A 14,776-nucleotide genomic window follows, 5' to 3' on the forward strand; every position below is an offset into this window, starting at 1 on the left:
GTACAGCTTATGGATTACATTGGCTCCCCCCCCCACAATGACTTCCCTCCCACCCGCAACCCTCCCCTTTCCCGCTCTCTCTCTCCCCTTCCATTCATATCAAGATTCATTTTCAATTTTCTATATATACAGAAGATCAGTTTAGTATACATTAAGTAAAGATTTCAACAGTTTGCACCCCCATAGAAACACAAAGTGAAATATACTGTTAGAGTACTCGTTATAGCATTAAGTCTCAATGTACAGCACATTAAGGACAGAGATCCTACATGAGGAGTAAGTGCACAGTGACTCCTGTTGTTGACTTTACAAATTGACACTCCTGTTTATGGCATCAGTAATCTCCCTATGCGCCAGTCATGAGTTTCCAAGGCTATGGAAGCCTTTTGAGTTCACCGACTCTTAGCTTATTCAGACAAGGTCATAGTCAAAGTGGAAGTTCTCTCCTCCCTTCAGAGAAAGGTACCTCCTTCTTTGAAAACCTGTTCTTTCCACTGGGATCTCACTCTTCACTCACAGAGACCTTTCATTTAGGGTTTTTTTTTTTTTTTTTTTTTTTTTTTTTTTGCCAGAGTGTCTTGGCTTTCCATGCCTGAAATACTCTCATGGGCTTTTCAGCCAGATCCGAATGCCTTTAGGGCTGATTCTGAGGCCAGAGTGCTGTTTAGGACATCCGCCATTCTATGAGTCTGCTGTGTATCTCGCTTCCCATGTTGGATCGCTCTCCCCTTTATTTATTCTATCGGTTAGTATTAGCAGGCACTAGACTTGTTTATGTGCTCCCTTTGACTCTTAGTCCTTTCATTGTGGTCAATTGTGAACAGAAATTGATCACTTGGACTAGTGAGATGGCATTGGTACATGCCACTTTGATGGGATTGAATTGGAATCCCGTCACAGGGAAATTTTAAATGCAGGAAGCTAAAGAACTGGAGAGGTGACAGGGGATCCACAATCACATTTGGGTACACACAGATGGTGGAATATGGAAGAAGGTGCTGGGAGAGTCCAGTGGCTCCAATACAGTGAGCAAGAGATGGATGAAGGGATTGGTGATGTTCACTGGAAAAATGGCTGTAATATGCCAGGCTTTTAGAGACTGCTAATGTTGAGATTCCAGGAGATTCTTCCTATTCTTGTTTGTCTCCAACGCTGCTGGATGAAATAAAGAATATTCCAGATAGTAAGGGAAATTGGCAGGATTGAGGGAGAAAAGCCCAGGGAAATGGTTCCAGGTGCCATTTGGGCATTTTTTACTTGGATTTTTCCATCTTCATTGAGCAACCAATTCTCACACACACAAAATGCAATATGTAGTGTGTGTGTATAATTTATCATAGATGATATAGGGTGGGAAATGTATTATCTACCTATATTTGGTGTGTGTTATTAAAACAGTGTTTGAAAACCACCTAAAAATACATTTTAAACTCAAGGGCTGCTATGTGAAATTTTAAGGAGGCTTGAGAGATCAGAACTTATGTTTTATCTAAAGTCATCTCAAATCCTAGTTATTTTTCATCAAACTCAGACAGCATGCCTCAGTTCCCAGAGGCAGATGATGTAATTTAACAAGTTTTTCAGCTGTTTGTGCTTCTTTCAGTCTTGGCAAACACTAGAGCCAAGAAATCAAAGAGGAAAGGATACAAGAAAAAGAGAGGCGGAGACATCCAGGAGTCAACTGTCTTATGGGTTTCATTAGGAATATTTTTTTTTTTTTGCCCACTGGAAAGTTAGAGAAAAGTCCTCTCTTTTTATTATTGCGTACATAGTAAGCACAGCTGAGAAAGCCAGACTACAAGCAGAGAATAGAAATTCACTTCAACACAGCAAGGAATTACTGGGTATACCCTCTCCATACTAAGTGCTAGAGTTAACACAGGTGAATGAGACTTAACTTTGTCCTCAAAAAGTTTGTGATCTTTTTAAAGATAACAAAGTGAAAAGCAGAAAGAACACTATCAAATACTGAAGACATACTTCATTATTCATTCATGCATCTAACAACAACTTTTGGGTATCCTTGATGTGCCCAGTATTATTCTGGGCACTGGGAATATTGGGATGAAAAAGACAGATACGGTCTGTCTGTGCTGTCATGAAGATTTGATTCCAGTGGAGCGGACACATTATACAAATATCAGTCTGACATATGAGCCTTTCTCAAAGTTAAGCAAAGAGTTCCGGTATGATCCAGCAATTCTATTTTTAGGTATATACTCAAAATAATTGAAAGCCGGGATTCAAACACATTCTGGTGCACTAATGTTCATAGCAGCATTATTCACAATAGCCAAAAGATAGAAACAACCCAAATATCTATTCATGCATAAATGGATAAACAAAATGTGCTATGTACATTTAATGGAATATTTGCAGTCTTGGAAGGAAGTGGGGTGAGCATTCAGTGTAGCATTTAAGACATCAGTTGGGATGCATGTATTCTCCATCAGAGTCCCTGGGTTCAATACCCTGGCTCGGTATTCCTGCCATTTCACACCCTGGGCAGCAGCAGTGATGGCTCAAGTTATTATGGTCCTGCCACCCACAGGGAGACTTGGATTGAGTTCCCGGTGTTCAGCCTCAGCCTCAGCCTCATCCTCATCCTGGAGCAGGTGTGAGCATCTGGGGAGTGAACCAGCAGACGGGTGCTTTCTGTTTCTCTGTCAACTAAAGTTTAAGAAGAAAAGGAATGAAGCTTTGAATCATGCTACAACATGGATGAACCTTGAGAGCATTATGCTAAGTAAAATAAACCAGCCACAAAAAGACAAATATTGAATGATTGCGTTTACATGACATACCTACGATAGGCAAACTCACTGAGGCAGAAATTATAACAGAGCTTACCAGGGACTGCTTAAAGAATTTCAGTCTAGGAAGATGGAAAAAGTCCTAGAACTAGATAGTGGCGATGGTTGTACAACATCACAAATATGCTAATGCCCCTGAATTGTATAATTAAAAATAGTTAAACTGGTAAATATTGTCTTTTATAAATATTTTACCACAATGAACAAACAAACAAAAATTTCCATGTTGATCACTTCATGAGGGCAAGAAGACAACTGATGTTGACTTTAGACTGAGTGATGAGAGACAGCCTTTCTGAGGAGGCGTTGTCTAAGCTGAGATCTGAATGTCAAGAATCAGAAGCAAACAAAGGACAGTCAGAGGTGAAAGTATAGGGGTTGGTGCTGTGCGTAGCTGGGAAAGTCACTGCCTGCAGTACCGGCATCCCAAATGGGCACTGGTTTGAGTCCTGGCTGCTCCACTTCCGATCCAGCTCTCTGCTATGGCCTACGAAAGCACTAGAAGATGGCCCAAGTCCTTGGGCCCCTGCACCCACATGGGAGACCACGAAGAAGCTCCTGGCTCCTGGCTTCAGATTGGCCCAGCCCTGGCCATTGCAACCAGTTGGGAAGTGAACCAGCTGATGGAAGACCTTTCTCTCTCTGCCTCTCCTTCTCTCTCTGTGTAACTCTGACTTTCAAATAAATAAACAAATCTTTTTTTTTTAAGTGAAAACATCCCCAGAAGATGGAACAATTAGAGCAAAAATCAGAAGGTAAAAACTGACTTGGGATATTTGAGGACCAGAAAGAAGGCCAAAGGGTAAAGGAAATGAGGGAGGTAAGTGGTCAAGTTGAGACTGAAGATGCAAGCCAGAGGCTTTGTGGAGTCAAAATAAGGCCTTGAAATCTATTCTACTGTAGTAGGAATCCATTGGAAGGGTTTAAGAAGTCATATGGGGGCTGGCTCGGTGGCTTAGTAGGCTAAGCCTCTGTCTATGGTGTTGGCATCCCAAATGGGCACCAGTTTGTGTACCAGCTGCCCCTCTTCCAATCCAACTCTCTGCTAATGGCCTGAGAAAGCAGTGGAAGATGGTCCAAGTGCTTGGGACCTTGCACCCACGTGGGACACCTGGTGTAGCTCCTGGCTCCTGGCTTGGGATCAGCTCAGCTCTGGCCATTGCAGCCATTTGGGGAGTGAACCAGCAGATGGAAGACCTTTCTGTATCTCTCTCTCTGTCTGTCTGTAACTCTACTTCTCAAATAAATAAATCTTAAAAAAAAAAAAAAAGAAGTAATATCATGGATTCACAAGATCACTGGGGGAGGTATGTAGCAATCAGGTTGATAAGAGATCAAATGAAAACTGGAAACTAGTTTGGTAGATATTACCATGATCGAGGTATGCAGTGATGGTGGCTGGAAACAGTGACTTTGTGGTAGGTAAGGAGGAAGAATTGACAGGACTCACTAGCGAGTTGAATAAGGGGAAAAAAGAATCCAGGATGGCTCCTCAGTGTTTCTGACTAAAGCAACTGGATTACTTATGGCCCCATTGAGTGATATGAGGTCAGGAGAGAGAGCAGGATTGAGATAGGGAGAGGAATCAAGAATTCTGTTTTGCCAGGTTAAGTGTGAAATGTCTATTGGGCAGGTAAGTAGATGTGTTGAGAAAGCAGTTGCATAGGCAAGCCTGGAGTTCAAGGAGAGGACATAACTTAGAGAGTCCTTGGCATGTGGACTTAAAGTGTTGAGCATGGATGAGATTGCCAATGGGGGGAAGTATGGATGGGCCACAGCTGGGGCCCCACACCATGCCTCTAAGTTGTTAGGCACCACATGCATTCCATTTTCAACTTACTGGTATACCTAATGGGAGGACAGTGACTAAAATAGAGGTAGGTTTAAGAAACAGAGAAGGAGAATGTATTCTGACTTGGGAAATTTCAGATGGATTCATGAAGGTAGCATTTTATCTGAGACTTAGGTCATAGGCAAAGAGATACTCATAGGGAGGAAGGCTAGAAAAAGTGTTATAGATGGAAGGATCACAGTCTCAGAGTTAGGCATTTAAATAATTTTTTAAAAATTGAAGCTTTCAGAAAATGTAGAGCTATGCTCACAGCAGGGTGCTATGTACCAAGGATGTGTGCACCATGGAGTAATCATGTTCCTGGAAGTTGATTTGCTCAAATTACTTAACTCTTTCACATAATTTTAAACAAAAAATATAATTGAAACTACTATTGATGATATATTTTCTTTAACCCAAGACATACAATAAGATTATCATTTTAACATAATAACCAACATAAAAATTATTGGGAATGTTTTATCATTAATTTTGATATGTAAAAAAAGTCTCATTGCTATTTAACAGTTATTTCTTCTGTTTCTAAATTGTGGTAAGATGCACATAACATAAAACTTACCACCAAAATCAATATTTTATATTGCCACAAATATAGGTGTCTTATGGAGTATAATGCTGCATTTGTATTGATTTTCCAGGTACTTTGGGTTTTCAATGGCTGCTCTGGCTACACACCAACACTCTACCCAGATAAACTTGGACATCTGTGAGTACTTTCTCTATTGTTAGGGAATTTCATTGAACAAGTTTGAGAATAACTAACTGAATTGTCAGTGACGTCCCTACATAGATGGTCATGGGAAATACTGGTCTATATTCCCTATATTCAAGTAAGCAAAGATAATTGCATTTCTTTATTTTCTTTAAGTTATCTGAGTAACCATGCCTCTAGGTAGGTGAAAAAAATCAAGTTCAGCCGTTGGTATTTGCTCCCTGCCCTCCAAGTTGTCACAAAGGTCCTTGGGTCTTAAGCCCTCTGGTATGGGGAGTTTACTCTAGTTAGCACTTGTGTTTTCCATTGAAGTACCAGCCCATTGTCCCATCAGTGTGTCTCAAGCGGGGCAGCTCAGCTGCCAATTCCCTAGTTTAAAAACATGGGATGCTGTGGTGAGGCTGGGAGGAGCTGATTTCCCTTGTTTGACACACAGCCTCTGAGGTGTTTTTTTTTTTTTTAAAGATTTATTTATTTATTTGAAAGTCAGAGTTGCACAGAGAGAGGAGAGGCAGAGAGAGAGGTCTTCCATCCACTGGTTCACTCCCCAGATGGCTGCAACAGACGGAACTGCACCGATCCAAAGCCAGGAGCCAGGAGCTTCTTCCTGGTCTCCCACGTGGGTGCAGGGGCCCAAGGACTTGGGCCATCCTCCACTGCCTTCCCAGGCCATAGCAGAGAGCTGGATCAGAAGTGGAGCATGGCCGGCGCCGTGGCTCAATAGGCTAATCCTCCACCTAGCTGCGTCGGCACACTGGGTTCTAGCCCCAGTCGGGGCGCTGGATTCTGTCCCGGTTGCCCCTCTTCCAGGCCAGCTCTCTGATATGGCCCGGGAGTGCAGCAGAGGATGGCCCAAGTGCTTGGGCCCTGCACCCCATGGGAGACCAGGAGAAGCACCTGGCTCCTGCCTTCGGATCAACGCGATGCACCGGCGGCAGCGCACCGGCCGCGGCGGCCATTTGCGGGTGAACCAACGGCAAAAGGAAGACCTTTCTCTCTGTCTCTCTCTCTCATCCCATATGGGATGCGGGCACTTCAGGCCAGGGTGTTAACCCACTGCGCCACAGCGCCAGCCCTATTCTCTGAGCTCTTGCTACATCCTCACAACCCAATATAACTTTCAGCAATGATGGCAATATCCTACAATTGCCCTGTCCAATGTGGTAGCCACAAGCCATGCGTGATTATTGAGCACTGTGACTAATGTGACTAATGCCATTTTGGACTTGAATATTTAATTTTCATTTGAAAATAGGCCACTACTGTGGTAGACAGTGCAGCCGAAGTGTACACTTAGTTATTTATGACTTCCCTTCTATTTTGGCCTTCTGACATCTGGAGAAAATCTTTCTTCCTTTTCTTTTGTCTCCAAACACATCTTACTTCCTTTTGGAGACATTTTCCACAACCTATGTGATTTCCATAAAAGACTGACAAAGCTTCAAATCCATGCTGTTTGCCTCACCTTGCAAAAATGCCTAAATCAAGGAAATGCCAAGAGCTTGGCTACTTCCTTGAAATTGAGAAGAAAAAATACAGAGAAAACAAACACATTAATAATTCAATATATTGCCCTGCCACAGTATTACAACAGGGGAGGAGTCTGGATGATGCAATAGCATCCCTACATCACATCTGTCAGATTTATTGTAGCATGTGTAGTGCTCTGTGGTTTACCAACCCTCGACACTACTGAATATGCTGGAACACTGCTCTAGTTTTGCATATGAAGAAATTAGGAACAGTCAGCAAAGGCCTAAGCAAGTGGTTTGCATGACTCTGGTGAGACCTGAACCCACCTTACCCACAGCCCATGCAGAGAGGATGGAGTATTATTTACAAAGACAACTTACCTCTTGGCCAAGATTGAACACACAGATGTTTTCTCTCTTGATCATGACTTTGGTCACAAGTAGGCAAATAATCAGAGGAATTCCTTGCATAATGTTTTTACTCCAGTGTGTTATTTGATGAGCTGTGCTAAATAATTAGAAGACTTTATTAGACAGCTCTTCCTCTCCCATCAGAAGAATGTAATCTCTGAGATGGATTAGTCTTCTAGGTGGTGCTCTTGAAGTAATTAGGAGTGTGTGGGGGGAGGGGATCAGTAATCTTTGTTGCAGCCCTGGCAGAAGATAATATACAGACACAAACTAATTGGAAACATCATCAGATATTACTGTAATCTGGTTTTAGTACTTGGGAAGTTACCCTTAATCAGATATTCACATTTCCCTAACATTGGTTGATTCTTTCTATGGGAAGCTACAGAATCTTCATTTGGCCCAATTTACAACTTTTTTGGTTTATTTCTATCCCCCCTGCCACCCTAATCCAGAACTAAACAGATTGAGAATTTAAGGATTATCCCATATAAGTGCAGGTCATCCAACTTCTGCCTTTCTTTTATCTCTTCCCTATGGACTGTCAAACAAAACAAAAAACAAAATCACAATAAATGTGGAGATCCTGAACTGCTTTATTTTTCAATTCTAGAATCAGACAATACTTCTTTCCATAAAACAGAAGAAGTGTTGCTATAGTGTGAGTAGCAGAAGTTGGTTTTGTAGAAAGAGGACAGAAAAAAGTAGAAACAAAGAACAGAGTGGAGCCATCATTTCAAAGTGACTTTTGTTGTAGAAGGGGACAGGGGGACAGAGCACTAGGAAAATAACCAGTTGGCTAACCTTAGGTTATCTGAGGTTTCTTCTAACTGTTGAAGCAGAGGGAACTTTATTATCATGACAGTGGAAACTGGCTTGTTCAGGAGATGTGGCTGTGGTCTCTCCTGATTTAGATGGTCAGAGGGCAGCTGCGGTTTGGGTGGTGATCTGGAAGCTCAGCCTAAGTGGCTCCATGTTGGCTTTCACTGTGGTCTGTTGGGGCCCAGTGCAGGAGGCTTGTCATTTTTGTTTAACATAGTGTTAGCCCCATAATCTCTTCTTACTTCCTGGGTGTAGCTGGCTCCGAGAAGTTGGTCAGTCTCAGCCTGCTGCTCCTGCACTGATGAGGTGCACTTCCCCAACGGATGTGCATTTTAATTTTTTCAAACTTAATTTTGTTTTACATACTTGAAAGGCAGAGAGATAGAGAATTCCCATCTGCTGGGTTACTCCCCAAATGTCTACCACTGCTGGGGCTGAGCCAGGCTGAAGCAAGGAGCCTGGAACTCAATCTAGGTCTCCTATGTGGGTGGCAGTGACTCATCACCACTGCATCCCAGGATGCCCGTTAGCAGGAAGCTGGATGGGAAGTGTATCTGTCGCTCCCCCTCTTCATGGAGGAACGACACTAAACCCTGCCTAGGCTTCATATCCGAGTCACGGCACCATTATGTCGCTCCCCGTCTTCGTGGAGGAACGACACAGGACCCTGTGTTGTTCTTTCGTCTGCTCGGCCCTCCCTGGGTTTGCTGCTGGTTCTTCCTGGGTTGGCTACCGTCTCTTCCACCTCCATGGAAGGGCAGTTCCCCCTGCCACTTTCCCCACTTCCGCGGGGGAGCGGCACACCGCCGGCCGGCTCTCTCGGGGGCTGCACAGGTGTTCCTCTTAGGTGTTCCCTTTAGATGTTCCTGGTGCATGTTGTCTCTCTCCTCCTTTATAGTCCTCTTCCACCAATCCCAACTCTGCTACCCACACGCCAAGTACGCTGCTCTCCTCCAATCAGGAGCAGCTCCTACAGTTTATTGGTTGAACTGGAGGCAGCTGTGTAGAAGTTGTTGCTCCCTTCTCAGCGCCATATTGTGGGAGAGCAGATGCATAGAATAAGTCTTAATCCCAGTAACTTAGTCTAGTCCGAGTTGCTCCCCACAGTATCCAGGACTCAAACCCAGGCACTTCAATATGGGATGGAGGCATCCTAAGTGGTATCTTTTTTTTATTATTATTTTTTAACCCATTTATTAATTCAAATGCCAGAGAATCACATTGTACTATGCATTTGGAGAAGTCATTAACAAAGCAATTGTCTCACTATTTAATATGAATTAGCCAATTTCACTGATCTATGTTTTCACTCCCAGTTGCAGAATCATTCTGAGTCCTGTCACCAATCACTTCCATTCTTATCTTATCAGACCAGCTTGTTCACAAAATTTAGTAATTGTAACAGGTTCTTATCTGCAAATATAGGTAGTCCACTAACAGTTATGACCTTAAGTTACAATTACAAAGTACCGGGCCGGTGCTGCGGCTCAATAGGCTAATCCTCCACCTGTGGCACCAACACACCGGGTTCTAGTCCTGGTCGGGGCGCCAGATTCTGTCCTGGTTGCCCCTCTTCCGGGCCAGCTCTCTGCTGTGGCCAGGGAGGGCAGTGGAGGATGGCCCAAGTGCTTGGGCCCTGCACCCCATGGGAGACCAGGAGAAGCACCTGGCTCCTACCTTCGGATCAGCACAGTGCACCGGCCGCAGCATGCGGCCATTTGCAGGTGAACCAACGGCAAAGGAAGACCTCTCTCTCTGTCTCTCTCTCACTGTCCACTCTGCCCAAAACACACACACACACACACAAACAATTACAAAGTACCATTCTACAGTCAAATATTCAGGTATAGACTAAAAAGTCAAGTCATAAAAATGCAGAAAATGCAGATATTCATAAACTATCTCATATTTAAAAACCATTCTAGGTATATTTTTATGCACTGAGTTGTATTTTCCTATTGCATTTGATATGTTTTGGGCTGATAACAGATTACAAAATTGTAAGCAATTTCTTCAGACTTTATTTTACATTTTTTTCTCTAAATAAAGACAACTTTTGGCTTTGGTGCAATATATAATAATGCTGCATTCAGTATAAATCATTGAATATCTTAAAAAAGAAACATCTGGTGATTATAGAGTAAATAAGAGGGTAGTCATAACTGTTAGAGGGAAAATACTAACCATATAGCTACTTACCATAGGTAATTTTAAGAAACAAATCTATCTTTCCCTACGACTTTCCAACGAATGAAATATGCTAAAGCTCAGACTTAATGCTATATGGCAACTTACCTTTATACAAATGTGATGTGAACTTGGCAGCATTAAAGAACAACGTTTTGTCAATATATCAAGCAAACTCTGTTTAGCATTGCTTTGTATAAGTTTGCTTTGACAGCATTTCTTCACAATGATATTTCAGAAAGGTAGGAAGCTGATAAGCATAAACTATTTCCTCCTTTTCTATCTTAATTTGTATGCAAAAATCATCACAATATATCTGCAACTATAAAATTACAAATACTTTCTAGAAGTCACTGCATTTCTAGTTACGGTAGAAAAGGGACTATGTAAGATGTCTACCATGAGATAAGTCTAAATAAAAGAAAACTTGGGTAATCAATTCTTTCTGCTCTATGGGCAGTATAAATTAATCTAACAAAGACAGCTAGTGAGCAAATTCAGAAGACTATGTCATATGTCTAATGGATGGGAGATTTGTCAATGAAATGAAAGGAACATTTAAAACCATTCTGTTGGTATTTTACTTGACATCATGATTTTGGCACTTCATGGAATATTGATTTCCCCAAGACCAATATTGGTAGAAAAGTTCAATAGTTTCCACATGCCATGTACACATTGTATTTTAATATGGGCAAACACTGAAACGTAGTGAAATAAATATTCCCAGGTATTTGCAAATGCATGCTGCAGTCAAATAATCGCAGTTTATGAATCCTCAAAGATGGTATCTTGCTGTGCTCATTTCAAGAACTCTCTTCGGCTGATCTGGTTTCGGATTTAAGTCTTACAACTTCTGTAGTCACATGATCGCTGGTCCTCTGAGAGTATTCGAAGGATAGTCAAACCAGTTTCATTCATAGAGATGCGTCTCAAAAGAGGATACCGTGCCCCATAGCTTCCCTTTTCTGCTATGTTCTGTAACTGAATGACGGTCATACCAGGTCATACTAGTAACTCGATCTTGGCAGGCAAAACAGTAATCCTTAACCAAGAGATGCAGTTTGTAGGCTCCAGGACAGTTTTCATTACCCAGGATGAACTGAAACGTTTCATTGTACTTCGGTGACCATGTGTTGCTGTTCGTCTTTGTGCCTTGCTTTCTCTTCTTGTCTCCAAGCTTGGGTCCCAGTATGAAAACTTCCACAAAGGGATAAAACATCACTGTGGTCTGCCAGTGTAGGTCGTCAATAGCAATCACTTTTACAATGACTTTATGCTCTTCAGTTTCCGGGATGGCAGTGATGTCCATGTGAACAAATCTGGCCCACTACATCTTTGGAGGAGCGACAGGTCCCAGAGAAGTTAGGGGTGCCCACGGGAGTCTGGTGGGAAGCGTGGAGTCCATGAAGAGCAAGAGAACAGGGACCCCAAGTGGTATCTTAACCACTACACCAAAAGCTTACCTTGAGAAATGCATTCTAAATGCATCAGCTCCTACTGGCTTTTCAGATCATATTCTGCTGCCCTTTGTGTATCCTCTAGGTAGAACTAAGTGTGCTGGCCCCTCCTCCAGGAGAAAGCGCCACTCCTGGCAAGGTCATTTGCAGACCCACAGAGGAAATTCACTGCTTTCTTGTCTCTTAAACATGACTTTGATTCCATAATTAAAAAAAAAAATTCTCCTGTGCTTCTGTCCTCTACTTTGCCCTGCGGGTTCCAATGTAGCCTGTGTCTGTCACCCTCCAAGTACCCTTTGGTAATTTTCTTCTAGACTGCCCCATGTTCCTGCAGACTACTGGTACATGCAATGATTTCCTAGAGATGCATTTTTTCCCCCTTCCAGGAACTTAAGGGAGAGTGCAAGCTTGGGATTGATGCTGACTCTTTCACTAGCTTGATTGGAATAATAAGCCCAGATATCTTCAAGAGGTTTTATCTCCTGTGGTTTAGCCTAGAAGGCAGAACCTCACTCTGATAACAAAAAGGAGAGCTGGGATTTAGGGGTGGAATCAAGGGGCTGGAAGCTGGGGAAGAAGGCTTGCTGTGCTGGGGCTGGGGCAGGGTGCCTGGAGCAGCACTGGAGAAATAGGGCATCCAAGCTCTGCTTGCCAGAGATACTCACCACCGGCAGTCACTGTAAACTAAACGTCTGCTTGCAGGGATCCTGTTCATCAGAACGACTGTCATAATTGTTATTATTATTCGTGTCAGTCATGAGCTATTTCTAACAAGGACCATTAAGGTTAAGACCCTGGAAGAGGAGATTGAAGAGCAAAATTCTTGTTTTTATTTTTTTTATTTTTATTTTATTTTATTTTTTTAAGATTTATTTATTTGAAAGAGTTACACAGAGAAAGAAGGAGAGGCAAGAGAGAGAGAGGTCTTCCATCCACTGGTTCATTCCCCAGATGGCTGCAACAGCCAGTGCTGGGCCAGGCTGAAGCCAGGAGCTTAATCTGGATCTCCCATATGGGTGGCAGGGGCCCAAACACTTGAGCCATCTTCTGCTGGCTTTCCCAGGGGAGATTTTTTTTTTTTTTTTTGACAGGCAGAGTGGACAGTGAGAGAGAGAGAGAGAGAAAGGTCTTCCTTTGCAGTTGGTTCACCCGCAAATGGCCGCTGCGGCCGGCACACTGCGGCGGGCGCACAGCGCTGATCCGAAGCCAGGAGCCAGGTGCTTCTCCTGGTCTCCCATGGGGTGCAGGGCCTAAGTACTTGGGCCATCCTCCACTGCCCTCCCTGGCCACAGCAGAGAGCTGGCCTGGAAGAGGGGCAACCGGGACAGAATCCGGCGCCCCGACCGGGACTAGAACCCGGTGTGTCGGTGCCACAGGCGGAGGATTAGCCTAGTGAGCCGTGGCGCCGGCCATGGGAGATGGGATTTTTAAACCTGGACCTTTTTGGCAAATGCACTGGGGTTCACATTTGTCACAAACACCGGAAAAATGAAACAATACTCACTTAATTTCAAGGTGCAAGCAGTTGTGCAACTGATCTCTGTTTTGTTTTCGTTTTTGTTTTTTTACAGATAGAGAGAGACAGAGACAGATTTTTCCAATCTGCTGGTTCACTTCCCAAATGGCCATAACTGCCAGAGCTGGGCCAGGCCAAAGCCAGGAGCTTCTTCCAGGTCTCCTATGTGGGTGCAGGGGCCCAAACACTTGGGGCATCTTCCACTGCCTTCCCAGGTTCATTAGCAGGGAGCTGGATCAGAAGCAGTGAACTAGCACCCATATGGGATGCCAGTGCGGCAGGTGTCAGCTTTACTGTTTTCCAGAGCCTACAGCCATAGGTCCCTCTTTGTTCCCCAGTGGCACTGAAGCCATGGCCAAGGGCAATCACTGTTGTAGTTTTCACCAGGGGCAAACACTGACTTGAGGGCTGATGATAGGAAGTGACCTCTATTGGTGTTTCTCAGTCAGTAACAACCCCATCCCTCCCTGTCCCCAGCCCTGCCACCCCCTTAGGTTCTGGTTTCCCTACCCTAGGGTGTCATGACCAAAGACCTTTTACTTTCTTCTTCTCATCCCAACTCCACAACAGATCTTCCCTCTAGTGTTGAACATTCCTGGCTTTGCCAAATAACTGGCTAATGACATAAGCTGCCTAGAAGGTGATCGTGGGTTCTCATGGCCAGAGCCTGGCATGGGAGTTACTCATGCCCTGAAAAGGGTCGGTGGGCTACAATGTGTGATGCAGAAGTGTGCCATAATTGGCCAACGCCAACTTGAGGAACAGCAGATGCCCTAGTTATAGGGATTCCAATTTGATTTGAAATGTTAGTAGCTGATCTTGCTGCCCTGATCAAAATATGAACACTTTGGTTTAAATCAATCAGCAACAGGAAAGGGCAAAGCCCTCTTTTAAGAATGCAAGTTTAGCCGGCATTGTGGTACAGTGGGTTAAGCTGCCACTTGCAACACTGGCATCCCATATCAGAGTGCCAGTTAGAGTCCTGGCTGCTCCCTTTCCAATGCAGCTTCCCTGCTAATGCTCCTGGGAGGCAGCAGTTGATGGTCCAAGTGCTGGGGCCCTGCCACCCATGTGGGAAACCCAGATGGAGTGTTTGGCTCCTGGCTTGAGCCTGACCCAGTCCCAGCTGTTATGGCCATTGGAAGAGTAAACCAGCAATGGAAGAAGGCAAGTTTGATTTTTTGAGGGGAGTGATTGTAGGAGATGAGGATACAGGAGGGGAATTTTTTGGGAAGGGTCTTCATTTAAAATACCATTGGTATTTCATTGATTAGTGATGTTGGATCAGCAAAAGAGATGTTTCTTCCACAAGTTGCCACTGTTCCCACCAAGATAGTGGAAGGCAGTCTGGGAAGGCCATTGGCCACTATGATTTTCAAAGGCAGTTAGATAAACAGATAGACACAAAATAGGGTGGAAGAAAGCAGTAGAGCTGAAATCCACAATAGTGTTGTTTGTTCTGGGACTAGAAATAGAAAACCATGCCTGGCTACAAACAAAAAGTGAGCCTCACTCTGAGAAGACCAGCTGG

The 14,776-nt window shown here is 43.7% G+C and overlaps 1 protein-coding gene across 7 annotated transcripts in view; it reads left to right on the plus strand.

Annotated features, from left to right (window-relative positions):
• The window catches only part of SNX18 (sorting nexin 18), a 294,655-nt gene that overhangs the window by 78,771 nt on the left and 201,108 nt on the right, over positions 1-14,776 (plus strand). For all 7 annotated transcript variants that reach the window (XR_016220187.1, XR_016220185.1, XR_016220186.1 and 4 more), the window contains exon 2: positions 5,304-5,371. Coding sequence is in view for 1 of the 7 variants with exons in the window: in XM_070056707.2 (XP_069912808.1) it covers positions 5,304-5,359 (56 nt within the window). In the remaining 6 variants the exon portion in view is untranslated. The remainder of the gene's footprint in view (positions 1-5,303; positions 5,372-14,776) is intronic.

The sequence above is a fragment of the Oryctolagus cuniculus genome, chromosome 14 (genome assembly GCF_051225735.1).
Source record: "Oryctolagus cuniculus isolate XC-2025 breed Fujian yellow rabbit chromosome 14, ASM5122573v1, whole genome shotgun sequence".
Classification (NCBI taxonomy): Eukaryota; Metazoa; Chordata; class Mammalia; order Lagomorpha; family Leporidae; genus Oryctolagus; species Oryctolagus cuniculus.